This window comes from Taudactylus pleione, unplaced genomic scaffold (assembly GCF_031769625.1).
Source record: "Taudactylus pleione unplaced genomic scaffold, aTauple2 ptg000191l, whole genome shotgun sequence".
NCBI classification, from domain to species: domain Eukaryota; kingdom Metazoa; phylum Chordata; class Amphibia; order Anura; family Myobatrachidae; genus Taudactylus; species Taudactylus pleione.
Window position 1 is genome coordinate 1927348 of NW_028284593.1, and position 17318 is coordinate 1944665.

Here is a 17318-nt window from a genome sequence, read left to right on the forward strand (position 1 = left end):
GCGGCTATTTAAATCCCCGACTTTCAATTAAAGGCTAAAACGGGGGTACCCATAGTGATCCCCCATGTTTTTACTACTTTGGGGGGTCTTACAATTTTTTTAAGGAAAAATTTGTAACTTTACGCAAATCCAACTTCGGAGTTTCCCGTTTTCGTAAATTTTATATTGAGAACCGGTATAAGCGGGAGCGCGCCCGATACTTTAACGCAGGTAAAAACTCTGATATGAAACGTTAACTTCGACAGTGAAGTTAACATTTCATATTGAATACCCCTCTTAATATTAAAGGTGTATGTAATATAGAATTATAGAGACATCTTTGGTTTTAGTAATGTTTTTTTGCACTGGATTTCAGAAACCCTCAAGGTTCTCTCATTCAACATTCCCCAATCTACAATGCTCGTGTGTACTGGGAAAACCTCATGGAAGGCATTACCACCCACCATGGGCAGCACAGTGGCCGACCGCGGGTGCTTAATGATTGTGACCAGCGGCGTCTGGCCAGAATTGTCCGTGGTCACAGACAAGCGACACTGGCTCAAATCACATCCAAAGAAAGAGATACCAGACGCATATCCAGCAGGTCAGCGAGCATTCTTTAGCTTCCATGGGATATATTTTAGAAGAAGACCCTGCAGAGTACCCCTGTTAACACTGTAATACCGGACACAGCACCTCACCTGGGTTCGTGACATCGCTAATTGGACTCTGAAGGACTGGCAACATGTAGCATGGTACGATGAATCACGGTTCCAGTTGTTTTAGGCTGATGGCAGGGTTCGGGTGTGGCACAGACCCCATGAGGCAATGGACCCCAGCTGTCAACAAGGCACTATGCAGGCTGGTGGTGGTTCCATAATGGTGTAGTGTGTGTTCATATGGTATGGCTTGGCTCAGCTGGTCCACCTGAACACGTTACTGGTAACTACTACTTTGCGTTGCTTGATGACCATTTGCAGCCACTCATAGACTTCATATACCCGCACAACAATGAAATATTCCAGCAGGATAATACACTATGTCATATGTCCCAAGTTGTCCAGAATTGGTTCGAGGAATATTCAGAGTTCAGACGTATGGAGAGGTCCATTTGCACCCAAAATCCTGCACCTACAATTAGCACTTTGCTGGGCTAAAGGAGGTTCTACACGATAGAAGGCATCTATCCCATGACTTTTGGTACTTCAGTTTGTGTAATATATATATATATATATATATATATATATTGATAAAAGCAGAGGAAAAGTTGTGAATGGGAGCCACTGTATTAGTGTGCCCTAGGTTTCTGGCTTTTGTCTGGTGGACAACAGGAGCTAATTGGCAACATTGATTGTCACAGCACTTGTGAGAGGTGTGTCAATTGCTAGTCTCAGGCTCACTACATGGGGGAACAAGCATCAGATCTGCTGAGAGACAATAGTACTGTGATTAATGGCTGTAATAAGTTCTGTGCTAATACAATTGTTTTGTGGGAGGGACGTTAGGTCCCTCCACCTTGACAGAGGGAATAATTTTGTTTTGTTAGAGCCGGACAGGCCAGGCTTTTCTTTTATGTTTTATTTATCTTTATGAAAAAAACTGTGAAACAGCGCTAATGAGAAGAAAGAAACCCTTATCTGATATGGCAGAAAAATATAATCCTCTCAAAACAAATTGAAAGTATAACAATAACTGTTATAATATTAATAAGTTACAACAGACAATAAGAAAAAATCAATCTGTAAATTGTATTACATCAATACCAGCAATGGAATCACAATATAATATGTATATATCAATTTAAAAAACAAGCACACGCTGCAACAATAGGCATCAATCTTCAGACTAATTTAATACTGTTTGTAATTTGATAGTGAGTACTGATAGAGGTACCAAGTCCACCCTTCTAATAATAGTGTGTGGAAATAGAAGCCCAGAGTAAGTGCTTTAAGCAATGATCTTATATATAAAATTCATTGGTATGTTTGTTTGTTATTTGTCTGTCTGTCTATGCATTCAGACACCCCTGCACCGATTGGGATGAAACCAAAACGAGGTGGTCCAGTTGGACCATGGTCAGGTTTTTGGGGGGTTAGGGTCTCAGTTGGCCCTCCCGTTGGTGTACCTGGGCAGAACTTTGACCCGGAGAGTCTGTTCTGAGCCTTACACTGGATGGATGTGGACAAAAACTTCATAGAGTGGTAACATTGGATCCCAGAAGGCATACTAGGGGGTTGAGGTCCCAGTCGGACCTGCCATTGGTGTACACTGGACAAAACTTTGGCCCTGACCCTTCGGCTCAGAGCTGGCAGAAACCAGTGGGACCCAGGTACTGTACACCCATCTACTGTTCGGAGAAGTCTGTCCAGAAGTGGTCTTCATGGAAGAATTGCAGCCATTTCCTTTGACATGTAAACAAGGCCAAGAGACTCAACTATGCACCAAAACATAGGAACTGGGGTGCAGAAACATGGCAGCAGGTGCTCTGGACTGATGAGTCAAAATTTTAAATATTTGGCTGTAACAGAAGGCAGTTTGTTCGCTGAAGAGCTGGAGAGCGGTGCAATAATGAGTGTCTGCAGGCAACAATGAAGTATGGTGGAGGTTCTTTGCAAGTTTGGGGCTGCATTTCAACAAATGCAGTTGAGGATTTGGTCAGGATTAATGGTGTCCTAAATGCTGAGAAATACAGGCAGGTACTTATCCATCATGCAATACTATCAGGTAGGCGTCTGATTGGCTCCAAATTTATTCTGCAGCAGGACAATGACCCCCAAACATACAGTGTCATTAAGAACTATCTTCAGTATAAAGAAGAACAAGGAGTCCTGGAAGGGATAATATAGCCCCCACAGAGCCCTGATCTCAACATAATCGAGTCTGTCTGGGATTACATGAAGAGACAGAAGGATTTGAGCAAGCCTACATCCACAGAAGATCTATGGTTAGTTCTCCAAGATGTTTGGAACAACCTCCCTGCCGAGTGCCTTCAAAAACTGTGTGCAAGTGTACCTAGAAAACTTTATGCTGTTTTGAAGGCAAAGGGTGGTCACACCAAATATTGATTTGATTTACATTACTCTTCTGCTCATTCACTTTGCATTTTGTTAATTGATGTAATTGATAAAAATAAACTATTAACACTTATATTTTTTAAGCAATCTTACTTTGCAGCATTTTTCCACACCTGCCTAAAACTTTTGCACAGTATATATACTTACTAATACTGTTGCAGAAGCTTCGCCTACACCCTTCTGTCCAGTCCATCCCAGATTAGTTCTATGGGGTTTAATTCTGGGGACTGTGCTGGCCTTTCCATGATTTGAAGCCTACAGTCATCGTCAGAAGTTGAGACACCTGTAGAAATTGTTTGCATCAATTTTCAAGGCTTAATTTACTTCCATTTTCGGCAGAACAGCTGTAAGTCCTTAACCTATTACTTGTTCCCTGAAAAGGGCCTTTTTTTATATAAATCCTGAAATTGACATTATTTTTCAGTATTTGCTTATCTAAACTTTTTATTAAGCCTCTAGCAATGCATTCAGGGGCGGGGCTGTCACAGGGTGCACTGTGTGATTCTGAACGCATGGGACTTGTGAAATATGCTATTGACTTAGCGGATGTGCTGTGCACTGAGACACCCACCTCCTGCGTTCCACATTCACCACTTATGTACAAAAGCAACAACATCAGTTGCACATCGAACCACTGAGTAAGCCTATGCTGTCTGAGACTGAGTGGCTCTTCTAACACAATGGAACGTCTGCAGCTGCATAGGAATTCGCAGAGGCTCACTAGAGAAAATGGTCCCAACACGCCTGCATTTTTCTAGCAAGCCCCTGTTACCTCCCCCAAAGGCTGACTAAGCCATTTTTAAGCTTCAGGCAATTCAATTAGAGCCCTTTTTTGTCCCCCCAGGTGAAAACACATAAAATCCGTTATACGTTCTTGGGCCTATGTGTTTTTCGCTGGTGGCTTCCTGAGAGCAGGCAAATTATCGGGGATTTTTTTTCAGAGGCTGCTGAGGTCCTGAGAAAAAAATCCCTGATGTGGCCGCGCTTTGGGGCACATTGGAAAGCCCTGGGGGATCAAATAGCGCATGGTAATTTACCATGGCTAATTGAATTCCCCCGTCACTCACTTTGTGATTAAATCCTCTCTGAGGCGGCCATCGCTAATCCATCGCCGTGCATGCACAGTGCAATTTTGGCACATGATCAATAGCAAAAACATTGCTCTGTTGCATCCAACATTTACATTGCATCCATCTCCGAATCAGGTCCTTAGTACCTTAACACAATACTCATTCTTCTGTACATTACAATATAGTATACAAATAGGGGTCTAATTACTAAGCAGTGTTAGGAGACAAACTGGAGATAAGGTACCAGCCAACCAGCTCCTAACTGTCATTTTTCAAACACAGCCTGTGACATGGCAGTTAGGAGCTAATTGGCTGGTACTTTATCTCATTTCACTTATACCCCTTTTACACCGGAGCTAAAACCCGGGTTTTTGAAGGGTTAACCCGGGCAGCTCCCTGGTGTAAAAGGGGAGAGAGCTGGATCGCCGGGTAACTAGTAGGGTTTAACACGGGCGTAGCCCGTGAAACCCTGCTGTGAGAACAGCGCACTCTGGGTCACGATGACCTGGAGTGCGCTGCTAGCCAGCCGATTGGTCCGGCTTCAGTGGCGCTTGGAGATGACGTCATCTCCAAGTGACCACTTACACTCCGCAAAAGCCGGGTCTATGCAGACCCGACTGCGGTGTGAGCGGCGCTGACTCAGGAATATCCCAAGTCGGCGCCGGCAAAATTCCGGGTCTGATATGGATAGGAACTTTGTTCCAACTGCGGGTCAGACCCGGAATTTAGGTGGAAAAGGGGTATTTGTCTCCTAACACTGCTTAGTAAATAGACCCCATAGACTAGTGCAAAGTTAACATTTACTACTATCACTAACAAATTTATCATGGGAGTATAGATGACACTTGTATATCTAGACAAATAGCATTGTTTCTGAAGATGTGTCCAACTCAAAATATAAAGAGAAAACAGGTTGTGGGACTCTTTACTGCTATAGTTTGATATTGAGAACTTTATTAATAAATGTCATTCAGAAACCTGTTCAAGTGAGAAAAGCATTTGAAGTCATAAACCTTTGACATTTAAAAGTAACCTTGTCTTCATGACAAAATCCCCCAATCTGCTCAGCAAAGGTTTTAATTCTCAAATCCAAAAGACATACAGTACTTTGTCTTTTTAATATTTTTCGTTTTAGTAAACGCCTATTTGCCCATTCCAATGATGTTACAGAGTGGTTGTTTTTTTCCAAAACTCCATCTTGGGTTTCAGGATTAGGTGAAACTAGAGTGCTTTAAACCTCTTTAGAGGTTTGGGATTAGGTACTGAGATCAGGACTAATACAGTCCTTCTGTGCAAAGTTAAATTAAACAGCAAGAATATTTGCTACACATTGATTCACAGGTGCTTGGCAGCATACCAGAACATATAAGGGAATCTCTGGGTGAATTGTTAATGCAAATCTGCAGAAACTTGAGCATTAGCTAAAGTAATATAGTATCCATTGCAACCACAGGGTTGTTTTAATGGACTTTTAAGTGGTTGTAAGCATGGTTATTATTTCATGTGTATCTCTAACACAAATGGGAGGAAGATTAAGAATCACGACAGTGGGAATTTCCCAAAAAAGTTAATGTTTTGCTGTTGTTGTTATTATTATGATAGGTGTCACACTATATAGACTGATATATTAGTTTGCTGAGAGGCACAGGCTAGTATACCATTGTGGTTAGAGGTACTGATATACAGCATACTTGCCTAATTTTTTTTCTCCTCCCCGGGAGAAGCCCGGGGAGGAGAAGCAGGTGGGTTATGATGGGAGCGGGGCCTGAGGGTTAGCGTAATTAATCCCCACCCACTTCGCTGTAAATTGTCTCAATTGGCGCAAATGTAAATAAGGGGTGGGGCTAAATTACACGCTTCTTGAAGGATCGCATCATTAAGACCGGCCCCCTACATGGGAACCCGCGATCGCCGTGGCAATTCTCCCCATACTGCCCACTTCACTAGGAAGTGGGCAGAATGCGGGAGAAATGTCTACTCTACCGGGGCTGTGGGGGGTTACCTGAAAAATTAGGAGCCACCCGCGACTTCCGGGAGAGCAGGCATGTATGATATACAGTATGTATTACTGTGATGGGCATAGTCTGCTGAAATAGTGTGCTTAGAGGCACAAGCTAGTGTAACCATTAGAGCTAGTGGCACTGGTACGTGTAATAATGGGACATATGCTGCTGAAATAGTGTGCTGAGAGAAGTGCCATATTGTTCATAAGGCTAACTAGACTGAAACCTAGGGGTCCTGTAGGGAGAAGCTGCAGGGCACGCTCGTAGTCAGTTGCAAGTTGCAAGGCACGCTCGTAGTCAGCTGAGACAATGGAGGGGGAGAGACAGAGAACCAATAACACACTAACGTCAGGGTTGTTATAGCTCCATGTGATGACATGTGACTGCCGCCATCACAAGTTCTCTCTCCTCCAGACCTCAGCACACACACTGACAGGAGTTTCTGCAGGACTTGTGGGGATTCCGTCCAGCCACTAGAAAACCACCATCAACTGCAGAGCAAGGATACACCAGCATAGGGGTGGAGCCAACTGGATTGAATATTCAGAGTGCACACACCAGGACAGACTCTGCAGCCTACTGGTAAGTGCATAGTGCGGGACGCCACCATGACACACACAAAAGGCCATCCAAAACCCAGATGACCACCTTCAAGACCCGAAATACCTAAACGCCTAGGGGCCATGGGTTAATACAGTCCTGACTGAAGGGCAAAGACTGAATACCAGTGTGGCTAGAGGCACTATTATGTGTAATAATGTGATGGGGCATAGGCTGCAGTAATAATGTGCTGAAAGGTACGGGCTAGTATAACCATTAGAGCTAGAGGCACTGGTATGTGTAATAATAATGTAATAGGGCATAGACTGCTGCAATAGTGTAATGAAAGGGACAGGCTAGTATAACCATTAGAGCTAGAGGCACTGGTATGTGTAATAATAATGTAATAGAGCACAGGCTGCTGCAATGGTGTAATGAGAGGCAGGGGCTAGTATAACCATTAGAGCTAAAGGCACGGGTATGTGTAATAATAATGTAATAGAGCACAGGCTGCTGCAATGGTGTAATGAGAGGCAGAGGCTAGTATAACCATTAGAGCTAGAGGCACTGGTATGTGTAATAATAATGCAATAGGGCATAGGCTGCTGCAATAGTGTAATGAGAGGCAGGGGGTAGTATACCCATTAGAGCTAGAGGTACTGGTATGTGTAATAATGCAATGGGGCATAGGCTGCTGCAATAGTGTGCTAAGGGCATACTTTACTACTTTTGAAAAAGTATTTTCAGGGAGATTGTTAAAGCAACACCTATGAGTGTGGCGATAAAGTGGACATGTACTGCTACATCTGAGAGATGTGTTATAAAAATGACATATCCAAATGTAACCAAGCCCCAAAGTAATTAGTAAGATCCACTTTTTGATTAAAAACACACTGATACATTACAGGTCTTGCATGTAATGTGTTATACAAGGGGTTCCATCAGGGGCTGGCTGGCAACTTTCACGCTGGGGGGGGCAAACCCACGTAAGTGGCCCCAGGTTTTCTCCCCTAAAAAAAAAGTGACATAAAATTATAGTGGAGCAGCCATAACTTATTTACGAACAACACACAACACCTGACAGGGGCTAATTTCCTTGAATGAATATATATTATAGACTATATATATATATATATATATATATATATATTATACACACACAATAATTATATATATATAAATATATATATATATACTGTATATATTATATATATATTGTGATACAGTCAGGATAGGGGTCCCTCTCCTGGGTAGATAGGCACACACAGCAGCCAGAGAAACAGGACACAATTCTGGGGTTCTCGTACAAGCTGGTCGGAGCCAGTCTTTATTGTACAAAGCACATAAATAAAACAAAACACAAACAAAATCCTAGCCCATCTGGGCTCTATCTAGACAGTAGAATCCCTCACTATCAGGAGACTAGATAAGTTCACGTCCACAGTACTTACAGGTTGTATCAAACAGTGTCTCAGAGCAAGCTAGCCTGTGGGCCTGCTCTCCCAGGTGTGAGACACTCAGCCACAGCTAAACCTAGCTTATCACAGCCATTTCCAGGTGCAAGCCCTAAAGAGCCTCCTACCAGGCTAAAAGGCCCAACACATGGAGTGGCCTGTGGATGGAGTCCTCCCTCTCCTCACATCCACACCCCCAGGACCCATTCCGGCTTTTCACTAAAGTCAACATTTCTAGTCTGTTTTCCAAACAGACTTCTCCTGGGGGTTTTAAAACACATAGGAAAGGAATTTGGGACAGATATAGCAGCCATTCAAACCTGCTCCAGTGCTTCTATCACATATCTCCCCCCTTTGTTTTGACCTGTGGGCGGAACAACAGCAGCCCCCAAGCAATGAATGCGTGACAAAGCGTCTGCATTGGCCAGCTGGCTTCCTGGCCTGTGTTCTACCGAAAATGTAAAGTTCTGTAATGCCAAGAACCACCTTGTTATTCTCCCATTGGTCTCCTTGTTCTCTGACATCCACTTCAACGTGACATGTCAGTGATCAGCCTGAATTTCCTTCCCACCAAATAGTACCTGAGTTTCTAACGCCCATTTTATGGCAAATGCTTCCGTCTCAACTGTAGCATAGTTTCTGTCATGTACATTTAATTTCCTGCTTAGGTAAAAAATAGGGTGTTCCTCACCTTCCTTGCTCTGGAACAGGACCGCTCCTATATCTACTTCTGATGCATCAGTTTGCACAACAAACTCCCTGTCAAAATCAGGAGTCATCAGAACTGGTTGGGAACACAACGCTATTTTCAACTCCTGAAAAGTCTTCTCTGCTTCAGGACTCCATTCCACCATGACTTTCTGCTTGCCTTTGGTAAGGTCAGTCAGTGGGACTGCAATGGTGGCAAAATTGGGTATAAACCTCCTATAATACCCAGTGATCCCTAAGAAGGCTCTCACCTGCTTCTTATTCAGGGGTCATGGCCTGTTTTGTATTGCCTCAGTCTTATTAAGCTGTGGCTTTATCAAACCTCTGCCAATGGTGTATCCAAGATACTTTACTTCCTCCATCCCTAGACAACATTTTTTTGGGTTGGCTGTCAAACCTGCCTTATAGATGGAGTCCCACACCGCTTGTACTCTGGGCAAGTGAGGCTGCCAATCAGGACTATGAATGACCACAGCATCCAGATAAGCAGCAGCATACTGTCTGTGGGGCCTTAGAATCCTATCCATCATTCTCTCAAAGGTAGCAGGTGCCCCATGTAGCCCAAAGGGCAACATCTTGTATTGAAACAACCCCTCCGGTGTAGAAAAAGCTGTCTTTTCTTTGGCATTCTCAGTTAACGGCACCTGCCAATACCCTTTAGTTAAGTCAAGAGTGGTTAAATATCTGGCTGTCCTTAGCCTTTCAATTAGTTCATCCACCCTAGGCATTGGGTAGGCATCAAACTTTGACACACTATTCAATTTCCGGAAGTCATTGCAGAAACGCACACTCCCGTCGGGCTTTGGAATAAGCACAATGGGACTGGACCACTCACTATGCGATTCTTCAATTACACCCAATTCCAACATTTTTAAAATTTCTTTCGATACTGATTCTCTTTGGGCTTCTGGTAACCTGTAGGGCTTTAGGTTAACCTTAATCCCTGGGTCAATGATTATGTCATGTTTAATGACCGTGGTTTTTTCTGGTATGTCAAAAAACAGCACCCTATTTCTGATCAGAAATTCCTTAACTTCCTGCTGTTGAATTGCTGACCGGGTTTTTGCCACTGTCACTTCGGGAACCAAGATCCCTGGGTTTATTGGAGGGGCTCGGACGACTGACAGTGCTGCTCTATCCTTCCAGGGTTTTATAAGATTTACATGGTATATCTGTTCTGGTTTTCTTTTCCCCGGCTGGTAAGCTTTATAATTGACCTGCCCCACTTTTTCTAAAATTTCAAAGGGTCCTTGCCATTTAGCCAAAAGTTTACTTTCTACTGTGGGAACCAACACCAACACTCTGTCCCCAGGAACAAAGATGCGTAACCGAGACATTGCGGTTGTATACCCTCTGCTGTGCCTGTTGGGCCTGTTCCAAGTGCTCTCTCACTTTCGGCACCACAGCAGCAATTCTTTCTTGCATTTGGGAAACATGCTCAATAACGGTTTTATATGGACTAGACTGCCCCTCACATGTCTCTTTGGCAATGTCCAGTAACCCCCTTGGGTGTCTCCCATATAACAAATCGAAAGGTGAAAACCCGGTGGAGGATTGAGGAACCTCTCTTATGGCCAACAACAAATAAGGCAACAAGTAATCCCATTCTCTACCATCCTTGTTGACTACTTTTCTTAGCATATGTTTTAACGTCTTGTTAAACCTCCCCCCCAACTCATCGGTTTGGGGGTGGTAGACCGACGTTCTTAACTGTTCAATTTTGAACAGGCTGCATAACTCTTTCATGACTTTTGACATAAATGGAGTAGCTTGGTCAGTCAGTATTTCCTTAGGTATTCCCAACCTGCTAAAGACATGGACTAACTCTCTAGCAATGGACTTGGTTGACGTATTGCACAACGGTATTGCTTCCGGGTACCTGGTGGTGTAATCCATTATCACCAGAATATATTGATGGCCCCAGGCAGACTTCATTAAGGGTCCAACCAAATCCATAGCTATTCTTTCAAACGGCACCTCAATAATGATTAATGGGACTAGGGGACTTTTAAAATGTGGACTGTGAGCATGATACTGACATTCAGGGCAGGATGCACAAAAGTCAGATACCTCTTTATGGACCCCGGGCCAGAAAAACCTCTGCAAAATTCGCTCAGTGGTTTTCTCTACCCCCAGGTGGCCTGCCATTATATGACCATGAGCCATATCTTCTGTATGCTTTGGGAACTATAAATTGTCACACAATATCTTCCCCTTTCTTAGTCACCTGATACAAAAAATCCCGACATACTGCCATGTGAGGATATGACAAAGGATTATCGGGGTCTATGGGTTTGCCATCGATCACTTTGACATTCTCCCTGGCTTTTCCAGAGTAGGGTCATTTAACTGCTCCATGACAAAGACCTCTCTTCTGACCTCTAAATCAGGCAGACGATCAAGTGGCTCAATAACACTTCCCACCTCAGTGGGAGGCACTGGCGAGCCACCATCACGCTCCGCATTCTCTAGTTTGCCAATCATACTAGAAAAAGGGAGCATCTCTGACCCTGAAGAAACTTCCTCTGCTACTACATCAGTAACCTTCTCAAATGGGTCAGGGTGATTTACCTCTGTGCAAAATTGGCTTTCCCACAACTTCCAGAAGTGAGCAAAGTCTCTCCCCAATATTGCATCATACATTAAGCCATGTACCAAACCCACAGAGACTATCGCGGAACCACATGGTGTCTCGATGTTCACTTCTGCAGTAACATAATACAGAGTATCCCCATGTATGCAGGTCACACCAACAGTTTTCCCCTTACGCTTCAAGGGGTTCACCAGTTCAGCTTTCATAAGTGTAACCAGGCTACCAGAATCTAACAGAGCCTCTACTCGGTTGCCTTCTACAGTGAGTACACACATGTGCTTATCTGTCTCAGCCTGCCGGTCAGCAGTACAGGCTGGCTGTGCAAAGAGAGACCCATTGTGGTTGACATGAGCAGTATCACATTACATAGGTTCAGAGCTAAGTGAACAATTAGCCGCAATATGGCCGAAACTACCACATCGGAAACACTGAATCACATTAATATCTAGTCTTTTATGGGGTAGGAACCTTCCTGGCCTGGCTGGCCTGTCTCCAGGTTCCACACCCTCGTACATTCCATCACCCAGCACCCTTCTCCCCTGGAACAGTCTTACCAGTGTCGATGGGAGTTCGCCGATGCAACATTGGGGCTCGGTGGGGCAGACTCAACAGCTCCTCAGCCACCACATACCTCTTCACCACTTCGACTAACTGGTCTGTGGACTTAGGGTCTGCATGGCTCACCCACTTGCACAGAGATGCAGGTAGCGATCACAGATACCGGTCCATCACGACTCTTTCCACGATCTGTGGTCCTGTCAGCATCCCGGGCTGTAGCCATTTTGTGGTTAGATGGACGAGGTCATGCATCTGTGAGCGTGGAGGCTTTTCCATTTGGTTCTCCAGACAGGAAGGGTGCCACAAGACTTGCCCACTGGGCAACTCTCCCTTTCTGCGGTTCTCTCAAATGCCATGAGATACGCCTCCACATCATCACTTGAAGTCATCTTCTGTAAAAAATGACTGGCGCGGATGGAGCGAGTGTGGGTTGGAGGGTCAGTGGATGCATCTCTAGACCGGGCTACCAAGTGCTGTACTACCTCTTTTAAGGCCTGGCGGGTTTCCTCTATAGTGACTTGTTGTTGCCTCTGGGCTGTTTCCAAGGCCAACAGTTGCACATTGGTGGATTCCTGCTGAGCTCTTGTAGCTTCCTGCTGAAGTTAGTTCATTTCCTGCTGAGCTGCCGTAGCTTGGATCAAGGCCTTAACAATGTCCTCCATGTTATCTTTAGGTGCAGGTTGGAAGCTGAATCTGGCTTCTCTAAGCATCTGCTGATGCCACCTTAATGGATTTCATAATTTCGTGCATGTCCCTTTAAATTTTAAAGGATAAATTTTTCCTTGCTGCAATTTCAGTGTGTGCATGCCCGCATTCTCCACCACTTGTGACACAGTTGGGATAGGGGTCTCTCTCCTGAGTAGATGGGCTCCCTCCTTCACACACAGCAGCCAGAGAAACAGGACACAATTCTGGGGTTCTCGTACAAGCTGGTCGGAGCCAGTCTTTATTGTACAGAGCACATAAATAAAACAAAACACAAACAAAATCCTAGCCTATCTGGGCTCTAACTAGACAGTAGATTCTCTCACTATCAGGAGACTAGATAAGTTCACGTCCACAGTACTTACAGGTTGTATCAAACAGTGTCTCAGAGCAAGCTAGCCTGCGGGCCTGCTCTCCTAAATGTGAGACATTTAGCCACAACTAAACCTAGCTTATCACAGCCATTTCCAGGTGCAAGCCCTAATGAGCCTGCTACCAGGCTGAAAGGTCCAACACCCGGAGTGGTCTGTGGATGGAGCCCTCCGTCTCCTCACATCCATACCCCCAGGACCCATTCCGGCTTTTCACTAAAGCCGACATTTCTAGTCTGTTTTCCAAACAGACTTCTCCTGTGGGTTTTAAAACACATAGGACAGGAATCTGGGACAGACTTAGCAGCCATTCAAAACTGCTCCAGTGCTTCTATCACTAAATATATATTATATATATATATATATATACACACATACACACAATTCACACACGTGTATCACAATAAAATTTACATTGCTGGTTTTTAACCAGCGAGGTGACCCAAACAAGGTACTCACCATACCAGCAGCCTTCTCCGTCCCTATTTTGTCTCTGCAGCCTCATGCATTCTGATTGGTAGATAGCTGATTGGTGGAAATCCCCACCACTGTGACTGGTGGATGAACAGAGCCTTCCACCAATCAGCAGCCTATCAGCATGGCCAGTTGGAATCATTATGTACATGCTGCAGCTGGGAGAGACAGCCAGAAGATGGTGATCATTTGCTCCAGTTATGTATGTAACACAAACAGAGTGGTCCGGCAGCATCCTCCGCCCAGGGGTGGATTGGGATGGAAAATCAGCCTGGGAAATTTCTGGGAGGAGCTAGGTGCATCTCAAAGTTGTCCATGAATGCTCAGGCTATGCCCCAATAGGGCTTTGCACCCAAGCCCTAGTACCATAGGCTGCAGTCTGGTCAACCTGGATCATCAGTTACTGATGAACCAGGTTGACCAGTTACTGATCCTCTTGACCAGGTTGACCAGTTACTGATCCAGATGAACCAGTTACTGATCCTCTTCCCTAATGCCCTGGCCACATCCTGTCTTCCTTCCCTCACACCCTCCTCCTTCCTTCGCACCACAGCCACATCCTCTCTTCCATCACCCTGCTCCTTCCCTTGCACCACAGCCACATCCTCTCCTCCATCACCCTGCTCCTTCCCTCGCACCACAACCACATCTTCTCCTCCATAACCCTGCTCATTCCCTCGCACCACAGCCACATCCTCTCCTCCATCACCCTGCTCCTTCCCTCGCACCACAGCCACATCCTCTCTTCCATCACCCTGCTCCTTCCCTTGCACCACAGCCACATCCTCTCCTCCATCACCCTGCTCCTTCTCTCATACTCTGGCCACTTCATCTCCATCTTCCTCTTTCCCTCACACCCTGGAACATTCTGTCATCCGTTACCCTCCTTCCCTCACACCCCAGCAACATCCAGTCCTGCATCACCCTTCTTATGTTACAGTCGCAGGCTATAGCGCTCAGTAAATGTCAGAGAGAATGGGTCAGTGTTGCAGACGCTCCTCCTCACATGCCTCCATGCCTGCCCACAGGGCTGCCATCAACAATTGTGGGGCCCAGTACAAATAAAACAGACAGAGCCCTCCTACCTTCTTAAATCCTATGCCCAACGAAGCAGAGGTGTAACAACAATGCAACTATGCCTCCACCCACAGTAATGAAATGTGCCATAGAAACTAAGACGACTTAATGGTGCTCACCATCAAATAAGAGGCACAATATCAGTTGCTGCCTAAAGAAAGCTGTGTGGTTTTCAAGCACTAGTAGAAGCCCAAAATTATTTTCCAAAGTAATAATAAATGTAAAAACTATATGTGAGTCAGACAACTGATATTGTGCCTCTTATTTAATATTCATAAAAACAGCCGCAGACACTAAATGATGGATAGTAACAATACAGGGCCTCATTCAGAGATGTATGCAAACCCGTTGAAGGGAAGACTGCTTGTTGTGTACTGCGCATGTGCAGACCTCCATCCATGAGTTAGCTCACAGTGTCTCCAAGCCGCAATCTGATTGACAAGCTGTGGCCATTTGGGGGCTGGGAGGTGTGTCACCAGCCTGCGTTCCAGGAAACGGGCGTTTCGCTCCCGTTTTCTGGAAGTGATGAGGCCAGGCTCTGCGTCAGAAGACGCAGATTTCCTGGCTTCGGCTACACAGGTAAGATGGCCATTCTGAGTAGCCTTTGGCTTTCTCAGATGGCTGATTCTGCAACCATCACTACTGAGGGTTGCGAGAATGAACCAATGACACCTCCTGCTACATTACCATATTTTCACATCGCTGCTACATCCAAAAACGGTGCAGCAATGTGAACTGCGTCCATTTCTAAACCAGGCCCATAATTCAATACAATTTTTACATTTGTAATTCATAAAATGTGTCAAATTTCTACATATATATATTAGTATATAAGTATATATTAATATATAATCTAATAGAGGGTGTAATGTTGGAAATATTAAAATAATGGACCTCAAAAGCAAATTAAGCAGAGGAGGAAAGATGCAATTGTCCTCCAAGACGTAATACTCACAGTCCTTGAGAGTGCCTCTGTTTAAATGGTCAGGCCAGTAGCAGCAGGTTCATTACAGGTGTTCCACAGTGAAGCCTCTTGAGAGGGGGCACAAGGCACAACACCAATGCTGGATTGTGCCCTGCCAGCATTCATAATCACGCAGCCTGACAGGAGGGGGCAGGGCCTGACTTCCTGGACACACTCATAATGATGCAGGGCCGGTCCCTCTGCTCAGGCAGCCTGCACGGCCAGTGTGTGTGACTGTGTGCTGTACACTGACCCCACGTGCCACAGACTGCCTTGCTGTCACTGATTGGCGGAGCCTGTAGGCACAGCTCAGAGAACACCTGAGCACGGCCGCGGCACCTGCCACTGAGTGACAGTGGTTGCCGGAAGTCATCTGACATTTAACAGTAGAGGGGGTGCGGCCCAGCGGGAAGTGTCCCAGTGGCCCAAAACACCCCTGCCTCTGCCTGTCTCCAGCCACAAGGCATTTATGCAACGCCCTGGCTGCAGGCACCTGGCGACACCCCCAGGACTGAAATAGTACCAGCCTGTGGGGCAGATAGCACCCTGCCCCCTCGCCCAGCCCGCCCCTGGGTTCCATATAAGTGGCCAAGAGAAACCTTATATGAAAATGCATGGAGCCAGTGGCATAAGTACATCCCAGGTGCCCGGAGGCAAGTTATCATTTAGTGCCCCCCTATCCTCCATATTTACAGCCCTAAGTGGGGTGAATATATTGTGGGTGATGGAGGAGGTGCCCCTTCAGTGCTGGCGCCCAGCACCTCCATTGTCTCCCATACTTCTACCCCTGCATGGAGCCATAGGGATCATTGTGCCTTATAACCAATACAGAGAAATGACGCCGATTATCCCATTTGAATGTTTATATCTCTGATTTACTTTTTTTCCAAGTATATAACAGCTACATAATGGGGGTAAGGTGCAATCAGGGAGATTACTAGACTCTTCAGGGAGTCAGGGAGATTCACGGAGTCTCCCTGACAATCAGGGAAAGTTCACAAGTATAGCTAAGGGGCACAAACTGAATGCAGCATTGTGGCTAGAGGCACTATCAAGTATAAATATGTAATGGGTAAAAGGCTTTTGTAACAGTGTACTGAGAGGCATGTGCTGGTATACTGTACTACTGTGATAGGGACAGAGGCTGGTGTATTAATGTGCTGGGGGCACAAGTGGGAAGTATAGAATGGTATAATTATGTGCTGGAGGAAGAAGACGGCGGAGATGAAGTGAGCTGGCTCTCATCTCAGCTCCGTTGCCACATCCGCCATTACACAATTTACGGCCGCTAGTCGGCTTCTATTTGCAGCTGCAGTGCCCCCGAGTCCTCTCCTTACCTGGCTGGCTGTGCATGGAGAGGTATTTGTTTCCAATCATGCCTGGTAAACAACAGAGATCCCATCAGGAGCGCAATCGTGTAGCCCCGCAATCCAAGATGGCCGCCGCAACCACTCATGCTGCCGGAGCTCCTGCAGTACAGCCCAGTCTCTCCCCTTCTGTGATGACTGAGTCAAGGGGACAGAATAGCTTATTATCCCCTGCATCTGATCCGCATGTGTCCCTATCGTATGCAGATGTGGTTCAGGCTATAAAGGAGACGGTTGGTCCTCTCCTCAAAGAACAGGCTCAGGAACAGTCTGCAGTGTTACAACAGGCAGTGGATGACATAAAAGGACAGATTCAACAGCTTGCCCACAGAGTGTCTCAGATAGAACACAGATGTGGGGATAATTTTCAATATATCAACG

The 17318-nt window shown here is 45.4% G+C and overlaps 1 protein-coding gene across 1 annotated transcript in view; it reads right to left on the bottom strand.

Moving 5' to 3' along the window:
• Nucleotides 1–16947, bottom strand: part of LOC148519299 (uncharacterized) — an 88782-nt gene extending 71835 nt beyond the window's left edge. The window contains exon 1 of the mRNA XM_088476726.1: nt 16908–16947. Within this exon, the coding sequence (XP_088332852.1) occupies nt 16908–16947 (40 nt within the window). The remainder of the gene's footprint in view (nt 1–16907) is intronic.
• Between the last annotated feature and the right edge of the window lie 371 nt (nt 16948–17318).